The sequence below is a fragment of the Dromaius novaehollandiae genome, chromosome 3 (genome assembly GCF_036370855.1).
Source record: "Dromaius novaehollandiae isolate bDroNov1 chromosome 3, bDroNov1.hap1, whole genome shotgun sequence".
Classification (NCBI taxonomy): domain Eukaryota; kingdom Metazoa; phylum Chordata; class Aves; order Casuariiformes; family Dromaiidae; genus Dromaius; species Dromaius novaehollandiae.
In genome coordinates, this window is record NC_088100.1 from 71,038,106 (window position 1) to 71,047,930 (window position 9,825).

Here is a 9,825-nt window from a genome sequence, read left to right on the forward strand (position 1 = left end):
GTCAGTGTGGTTGGTTTACCATGGTATGGCATGTTGTGTCTCTTGTATTTTGCTCTAGTGATGGCAGCATCCCAAAGTCTGGTCTTGTCTGCTATGATCAGTTCTCCATTTCTGTTCGGCCTTCTCTGCAGAGCCTTCATCAAGAATCTCAATAAGTATTTCTTCTTCCTTTCTGATGAAGGTTACAGATAGTCTTATTGAGACTTTGGATGAATGGCTAAATAGAGCTGAAGGGCATAAAGCATTATTTGAAACAGCTCGTTGAACAGGACCTAATCAATGGCTATATGATGGCAACTCTGGTGTTGTCTGTTTACATCGCTGGCACAAAATTCAAGAATTGTAGCAATACATGCCTAGTACTTAACACTTCCATACTCTGAGCCCAGAAATGGAACTGCAATTATTTTGTCTTTTTCTGCAATACTATTGGTTGATTACTTTACTTTTTTCCTAAGTTCTTAAAACAATCAATTTTTTCCATTTGCACTTTTTGTAAAGCCTCTGAGTTCTGTCTTGAAAAACTTTATGGCTCTTGATATTGATTTTTTTTTTTTTTACATTCACTAGTTTCCTTTTAGATGCTAGTATTAGAATGTAAAGGAATACTGGCTTTTCAAAGGGAGAAAAAATATAAACCTGAATATGTTATTTCTGAGGTCAATGCTTTCATCTTTTAAATTTAGAATTAAATCACTAATAAAAGCTCTGATATCACAGAAGACTTGACTGGAGGATGCCTGACCATTGCAGGAAATGGAGAAGTATCTTACCATAAAAAACTTTGGCTAAAGAGTGTGTAGAATTACAATAGGTTTCATGTTAACATTTTAATATGCATTTGTCTATCTCTAATACATTACTGTTTATGTACATGACTACTTTTTTTCTCATTTTTGTCCACGATGTATGATTCCTTGGGGTCTGGTTTTCGAACATCTGGTTTCTGCACCCCCAATTTTGGAGACTGAAGTGATGCTGCTTAGAATTTCAGTGCCAAATACACCATTGCTAAATAAATAAATACTAATACCAAAAATCCAATCAGACTGATAATCATCTAACTGTATTAAATGTTCTAGCAAATAGTTGTGAGTGCAGGAATGCACGTACAGTTATTTGGCCTTCAAAATTGTGGGGGGGAGGTGTAGAAGAGGCCAGGCCTCCAAAAGGAGGCACCTGGACCTTTTCATTTTCTTGAGAATACAAATTTTGCTGCAATTATATTTTGAAGTATTTATATTTTCACATATTCAGTTCAATTTCTATTTCATATTACAAATTATTTGAGCTAAATTTCTACTGAATTTTTTAATCCAGAGCTACTGTTCATAAATGTAGTGATTAAAAGAGTTATTTTCAAGTTCAATGTGTATGTTCTGATCACTTTCATACTTAACTAAACTCAAAGAAAAGCCAGTTTCCTTGGTTCATGGGTATTGGTCACTTCATTTGATTTTTTTGTTTATTTGTTTCCTTTGCTGCACTTTTAATTTAATTTCATCAGTAGCTTGTCTTTATTTGCCTGGACTGAACATTCTTCTTTCTTTACCCCCTGTTCATTGCAAACAGCCACGGGGCAAATGTAGTCTCTCACAGCCTGGACCCTCTGTCAGCAGTCCACATAGCAGGTACCTAATTCTCCTGGTTTCTGCACTCTGTTCTAGAACCCCAAGAGGATGATGGAAATTGGCCGTGATGGGTGTCTGTCCCCACCGACTCTGTCAAGTGGCCAGGATTTAAACAAGTCTGAAAACTTTCCTTTGTTATTAATTTGGTGAAAGTAGGTCTCAATTACTTCAAATTATTTGTTAATAGAAACACTGGTTAATTCTTGGAACATGCAGCTTTTGCTTCCCAGGAAATTAATTAACATTTATTTTTTATACTCCTGATCACTGTGAGTGTGCATTTGCACTCATGATGCTTATTGATTATTTCATTTTGGCATAATTTAACAGAAATACCAGTAGGCTCATGGCAAACACTTTTTATCATCCTCTTTACCTCTAGATATTAAATTAAGGCAGGTAATAGGCCAATACTATATTCTAGAATTCAAAAAACCCACAGATCTGGATGAGACATACTAACATCCTTTTCCTCTCTTTTTTTTTCCCCCCGTTGAAATGTTTTGTTCAGTTTGTGGGTTTTCAGCACTTTTGACTCAAAATTGAAAGTCAGAATTTGAGGTTTTTAAAATTTGCGGCCACTTTCTCTCCCCGTCAGAAGACTTGCAATATAATATGCTAACATTGACATGACTCTTGTCAAGTGCTTTCATCCATGTATTGCTCTGGGAGCAGCACTGCCCCATCTCTGTCTGACCAGTAGAGAGCAGACTTGCAGCTACAGCTTTTTGCTTTCCACCTTGTCTCCAGCAATCTGTCATCCCTGCAGCTAACAGTGCTTCTGCATTCTCTGTTGTTGTCAGTGTGATGTGTGTCCCTTCACTCTTTCACTGCTCAGTTCACTAGCCTGTAGAGTTACGAAATAAAAAAAAAAAAAAAGTAAGCGAACGGGTATACATATACCTATTATGTATGAAGCAGAAGTCCTTTGCTATTCCAGTATCTTATGTGTGGCAACGAGAAACTAAAATCATCAGGAAGTGTAGAGAAAATATTTTTGTTATTACAGTTAAGTCCTAAATCTTATTTCTTCTCTTTCTAGCAAAAATGAACTAATTTATTTTTAAAATAAATTCTGTTAAAGATTTGAGCTTTGAAAGAGAGCAACACTGGCTTTAATACAGTGATTAATCAATAATCAGGCAGCCAAAAACATATCGTGAATGTATTATTTTTTCTGTAAGCAAAGTCAAGTTTTTTTCAGAAAAATCAGTCTCAAATATGAATGAAATAAAAAAAAAGTGCTTACTGAATAGATGTTTATATAAACACTTAAAAAATTATACAGTGTAGAGGATATAACGTGTAGAATATTCTTCACTGCTTCCGTTGGTGGTAAGAACCTGCCTTGTTTATAGGACTCTTTTTTTTTTTGGAAACATAATTAAAACCGCATAGGAAGTAGGTGACAGGTACACTCCATCTTTCTGTTTGATGGAGAATGAGAATTAATTTTTCCAACTCCAGTCTGCTATAAAGCTTGGCATTCTGTTTCTCATAGGGAGTGGGAAAGGGGAGGAGTGGGGCTTTACCCTGCAGCCATTAACGGCTAGGAGGAGTGGAGAATGTCTTGGGCAGATAAGCATGCTTGCACTGTCAACGTTGTACTCAGAAAATATATTGTGTGTGCTCTTCCGCTCTCCTGTACATTCAGACCACCTCTGCCAACCTTTTGAGAGGGTTTCTGGTTATAGGTGTGAGCAGCTGGCTCAGAGTGCAGCTAGCACCGCTTTGCAGCTTGGAGATCAGCCTCTCTTCCAGCAATGACATTGGTGCGGCACCTTTCAGATCAAGTCCTTCCAGCACTGTTTATTAACACGTCTTGCAGCAGTACAACACAATGTTCAATTTGTCATTCAGACAAGCATGGAATACGAATGAGTCACTTCTGAATAGGAAACTTAATCAAATGCGCAAGCCAGACAGGTTGTGGTTGATGTATAATGTGGTTTTAACTGATAAAGCAGTACAAGCTGTCACTGTGTTCTTTAATATTTTGACATGCCTCTGATCAGAGTACTTTGTGTTTGATCTTGCACTGGATCAGCAAGTTTAGTATACAGGAGGACTAAAGTCAATTTTAAAATATTTATCACGTAGGAGGTTATGGAAGAAAGTTCATTTAGAAATGAGAGGGACAGCGTTTTGTGTGTAATAAGCTTGATATCACTTTGCTTTCCCCATTATCATAGAAAAAGACAAGCGTATCCCATGTGATGCTAAGATATAACCTTAATCTAGATGTTACATTGTGGATTTCATTCAATGCACAGTCAGGGGATATTAGCAATGGTGTGCTAAGTGGGAAAAGCAAATCCAAGAAGCACCTTCCCTTCCTTCATCAGTTTAACAGAGCTCTCATAAGTGCACACCTGGATCTGTGCCTGTGGTTTTTTTGAAGTGATTAAAATGTTAAAAAGATTAAAATAATTGTTCAATTTGCTCAGGGGTGTTTACATTGTCTCTCTTGAGCAACTCTATTCAAGTCTTGGCGCCAGAGTGCCAACCTCCATTTCCTGCTCTCTCCAAGCCTCCCCCAAATGACTAGTGGATGTTTAAAGGTCACTAGTCATTCCTGGAGCAAACTAGGCCACGGCACTCTTTTTGGCTTCGGCCACATAATTGACAGTCATTGTTGCAAAGGGGTTCAAATATGAAGACTGGGCTTGGATCGCCAGAGTTGTGCTCCCTGGTCTGCCCAGTGCTCTCTGAGTGTTACTGAAACTTCGTATTTAACTGCCTGTAAAATGGATATATTCATCATCTTTGCAGGGTAAGCCAAATTTGGGGTTGGGATGATATGATGCTGAGAGGCAGGGAGAGAAGTGATGTCAGGACACAGCCAATGGAGGTAGCTCCTAGAGAGGTCTCCAAAGTCACCAGGAGGAGTGATTGCCCACTCTCGCCTGCAGAACGGCGTACTGTCTCTGTCATAACTTCAGCAAGCTCTGTCTTCAGATCTTAGAAGTAATGGGGGCAAAAAGTCTACTGGAAACTTCATTTCTCTGCCTATGAGAAAGTACAGTCATTTCCACCTTGAATATATTCATGGTTAGGTGTAGTCATTTGTTCTTTTGCCAACATTATCCCTTCCTTTATTTAAACAGCTGGTTTCCCTCCCTTCTGCACTATTTTACAGGGTTTTAGTCCCTCTCAAGCTTCACTTTGATAAGCCCAGTTCTTTGCCTCCTTTCTTAGGAGAATACTTTATTTTTTTTACTCCTTTAAGCCTGTGTACATTTGAATTCATCTTTCAGAAGCATGGTAACCAAAATAATACAAACTGCACCAGATGCAATCTCACTAGTGCCTTATAGAATATCATTAAAACAAAACCCTTTTCTCTTCTGGAAATCTCAAACTGAAATATATCTTGAAATTGCTTTTGTCCATTTTCACAGCTGTACTCCATTAATGGCTCATGGCTATACTGGGTAAAATAAGAGCTCTAGATTTTTCTCTTCATTATGTTCAGCATATCAACTCCAAATTTCTAGCAGAATTTTTTACTATCTTACTTATTATAATCTTAAACTTCTTAAGCTACTTCTTAAACCTATTTCTGATCTTTGGCATCAACCACTTCTTTCTGTGTGATAAGCCAGTCCTATTTTGTGTTTGGAAAAACTTCCAACTTCTGTCATAATATAAATGAAATTTACTGTTCTTATACTTTGTGCTGTAGTCTTTTCATAAAGATATCAAACCAAGACTGATCCTTGATGAATTCTAATAGTAATACCCTGCTAGACCAGTAGTTGCTCTTTCAATGTAAGCCTGTTGTCTGCATTCCATGAGTCACTTCCTTCCCCACTAAACTCACTGTATTTATTTCTATCAGCTCAGCTCAAATGATAAATTCTTCTATTATAATCTTTCAGATGTTTACTGCAATCCAAGTAGATTACTTCAGCTGTATTTTCCTTGTCAAAAAATAAAATAAAAATCAGTCATTTGTAAATGAAAGTACTTATCTGGCCTGAAATTAAAGTTCAGTTTGCCCATCTGATGTATTGATTGATAAATTAGCTTCTCCTCTCTTGAAATGCTTAGGAAAGAGTTCCAATTTCACTGACATTATAGACTCCCAAAGTAAGGGTTACTATTGCTTGCACTTTGTAGGTTCATTTATGAGATTTCTTGACACGAAGAAGCCTACAGCTGGCCCGGTTTGCAGCTGTGCCCTCCCCTTTATCTAGTTAGTAGGAATTGTGTATGGGCTGAGTGACAGGTGGTCTTATTTCTTTCTGTCCTTAAACAGCTGCTAGTGCGACAAATAATGGAGTAGTCAGAAGAGAGAAAGCAAGAGATGCAAGCTCAAGAGAAAGAAATTAAAATTTTCCCCAAAATAGTGTGCAGTACTTCAGCTTTCCCTTCCCTGCTGGAGTAAATAGGAATTCTGCCCTATATTAATAGTGAACCTTTTTTGTTAACAAGCTATATTTTTAACCACCTGTCCTTGCCAAATCCATTAAAGACTTTAAGCTGAGCATTCCATTTTTCTACCAATTATGTCCATTATACAGGAGTACCTGCAATAAACAGTGGTAGTATAGCACTTGAACTTTTTAGTACTCACCTTCTGAAGATTTTCATAATGTTACATTATTTACTTGTTGAATTGTTTCCATGCCATTTTAGAAACTATTGTTCAACACCCTACCTAACTGCAGAAAAGGTGTTTTAAAACATTTTTCCATGAACTGTTACAATTTTTGAAAGAAAATTTATTATGTTCCCTAGTGAGAGCAGCTATGCAGTTTGCACATAATTTCACTGTTTTCTTTTAGTGCACATGAAACAAAAAGTGCTGGATTGTGCTACTGCATCCATAAGAAAAGAAAAGGATAAGTAAATAATACTTTTGATTCTGCTTCTTGGTAATTCCCCTTCAGACACCCAGTGTTGCCCCAGAGTAACTTTCTGTTAATGAAGAAAATTCAGACTTTGTTGACTATCAAAGAACACTTACTAACTGCAGAAGTATAGCGTTTTTTGATTGGGATTAACAACATCTGCACAAAGAGAGCCATGTAAATAGGTGGACTGTGCAATCAAATGCTTGGAAGGTAATTAAGCACTCCATGTTCCCTTTGTTCCTACCTCAGCCCATAAACTTCCTGTCTTGGCATTCGTGGACAGAAGTCCTGATCTAATTGAACTTTAATATGGAATGCTCTGATGCTGTTAAATGTGCCATATCCTTTCAGTGTGTTCTTTATAATACATCATCTTACATAATGCAAGAATAAGCAGCTTTCCATCCGGGCTCTAATAATGTGGATTGAAACAACATGCAGTCTTTTGTTTTAATCATCACTCCTTCCTGGGATATTTAGGTCAAGTTAATCATTTAGCATACTTGAGTGTTTATGTATCTGTTGGTCATCTCAGTAAATCTGTCTGATTTTCTTGAGGTCTTCGTAATGAGATGATACACTTATATGAGCAGGCCAGTAGAAACAGCCTCAAGACGTAGAAATAATTTTTTTCTCACCGTGTTGGGTAGGGGACCCTTGCCAAAGTTGGCATAGTTTTGAAGATGGCATTTTGATTTTTTGCATGCTTTTTTCATACAGATTCAGATTTATCTGGGTGACAGGATGGAAAGCACAAAGGGAATGGCAAGAAGGAGCTGCTAAGGAATCAATAGCCACCTATTTGCTTTACTGGGGGAGCATTTGATATCAGCCTGCAGGCCTACTCTCGCACACTTTCAAGCTGAGACTAAATCTACATTTATGTGCATTGTTACCTCTTTAACCCTAGCAAACCATATTTTGGGACATCATAACTGTAGCTGCCATACAGATGTTTTATAGCAACATCTGTGTCTAAAACAAAATTGATGACATAAAATCTTAATGGAAGAGTTCTTGATGTAAAGGATTTGAAGGCTGTAAATTCTTCTGTTTTTTGGCTAGTGCTAAGGTACAGTTCTTTTCCATGCCATTTAATTAGCACACAGTCCACTCTGTAACTTGCAGAATCTCCCTTTTTAGTGATCCACTTACGTCAAAACCTGTCATCCACTCATTAGAGCTCTGACAATTTCAGTCAGAAGCAGAAATGTGAAATTTGTATCCTTATTCTTTATTAAAAAGTAGATTGGATTTCTGTGCTTAATTTGAAGTGTCCCTTCGGAAATGTTTGCCTTAGGTCTCACCTCCTCCATAGACATGTAACATGTTATTTCATGACAGCTCTTCATAGGCACAAAGGAGAAAATTACTCAAAATGTGAGGGCATCCAGTCAGTTGAGCAAATAGATTTTAATTGCTGATTCAGTGCAAAATTCAGAATACATTGTACTTTGCAGAAAATTGGTCCCCACTGCCTGAACGTTGGTGTATTAATTAATTGAATATTGATGTAACTGAATCATATTGCATTTGTACTATTCCAAATGAAATGAATTTGGTAACTTCTGCAAACCAAATGCAGTTGATAATTTAAACAAGGAGTCTTCCTTTTTAGACAGTTTATAATGAACACAAGCGACGGGTATGGCCCACCTTTTGTTTTCCCCTTCTCAAGAGTGCGGTGCTTCAAGCGGAAAATCTTTCCCGTAGTTGAGGAAGGGGCTGTGCTGTCACAGAGACCATTCTTTTGTGATCTTTTTGGTGTTTTCCAATCCAGTCTAGGAATACGGAGTCTCTTAAGAGTGCTGGGGAAATAGCACATTCAGTGAAAAATACCTCTGCTATTTGTCAACCAAAACCCATATTCTAAAACAAACACTCAGGGAAGGCTGGCTACCAGAAAGCAATGCCCGCCCAAGTAACGTTTGGGTTTGTTCTCCTTTTGATCATCTTTCCTCAGGTCCACAAGAGGTGGCTCAGGTTCCTGCCCTTCTGAGGCCGGGTCGGCATGGCGGCGCCCGTCCTTCTTCCTCAGGGTCCTCCGAGCTGCTCTGCCTCTTCAGCTGCTCTTGCTGCTCCTGATCGGGCTCGCTTGCCTGGTGCCGGTGACCGAGGAGGACTACAGCTGTACTCTGTCCAATAATTTTGCCCGATCTTTCCACCCCATGCTCAAATATACTAACGGCCCCCCTCCGTTATGAAGCCGCGAGAAGGCGGGCAACCTTGGTGGAGGGCTGGCTAGGAGGCAAGGCCTGTTTTAAAGTGTTATGGCACTCAGTGTGGCACCTTTAGCTCTCTGCAGTAGCCGCTGTGTCCATATCATTCTCTACCGGCACTCAGCTAATAATGCATCGATGTATCAGTATCAAATTGTGCAATGTATTGCCTGAGTTGCATCGTTTCAATACTCGCATTCCAGGCATGAAGGAGGATGTGAAAAGAGTGAGGGAAATGTCTTTCTGTCCAGCATTCTGGATCTTTTAGCCACTTTATATCCAGGTCATTGCCCTGTACTATGCATAGCCAAGGACTTTATACTGTAGACCCTTTCCTATGTGCTGCTCTAAATGAGCCATTAGCCAGTCTTTGTTAAATTCCTTCTCAATATCTACAGTATACAAAATAACCAATGCTAAAGAAATTTTAGAGCATTTGTAACATACAGTTTTAAAGGATCTTGTATGGCAATGTATTATTCCCTGTGGTTTCTGTTTCAGGCATGGTGTTCTAACCTTTGCTTTAGATGCACAAGCTGTAAATGTGAGAAGCACTTTTTTAAGGTTTAAAAAATGGATATAATAAATAAGATCATGAAACGTTTTATGAGGAAAAATGTTGAATGTCAAGTTGAAAAACAAAGAACATATTTATGTATGTACAGTTTGCTAAGCCAAGTTTTGTTTGTATTGATTTCTTTGCATTTATTATAGATACCATAAAATATTTTGTCTACGTGCTTTTTAATAACAACTATGGAAACCTCTAAGTTTAGAATGAGATATGTATGGTATAAAAAAAAATTACAAGCCATAGAAATGCTGCAGTTCTAAAAAGAATTAAAACAAAAAATGCTGTAACAAATTAACAATATCAGGTATATGTGGGAACAAGCAGATTTTGCAAACTTCTTAACAAACAGTAGGATAGATGGGAAAGTATTACATTAGAGCAGAAGTTGTGCTGACATTGAAAGCCGTCTTTATTTTGAATTAATGATTCAGTGATTTTAGGTGGTTTTTTTTCAAGTGGCTTCTTCAGGTTCAATATCACCTGTGGGTTGTTTGTGTGTGTGTGTGTGTGTGTATGCACATGTCTGTGTACACACACATGCC

General features: G+C 38.0%; 1 protein-coding gene across 1 annotated transcript in view; it reads left to right on the plus strand.

The window, feature by feature from the left end:
* SYNE1 (spectrin repeat containing nuclear envelope protein 1) overlaps window positions 1-9,436 on the plus strand; it is a 306,387-nt gene extending 296,951 nt beyond the window's left edge. The window contains exons 142-143 of the mRNA XM_064509137.1: window positions 1,573-1,631; window positions 8,454-9,436. Coding sequence (XP_064365207.1) covers window positions 1,573-1,631; window positions 8,454-8,694 — 300 coding nt within the window. The 3' untranslated portion in view covers window positions 8,695-9,436. The remainder of the gene's footprint in view (window positions 1-1,572; window positions 1,632-8,453) is intronic.
* Window positions 9,437-9,825: the final 389 nt, after the last annotated feature.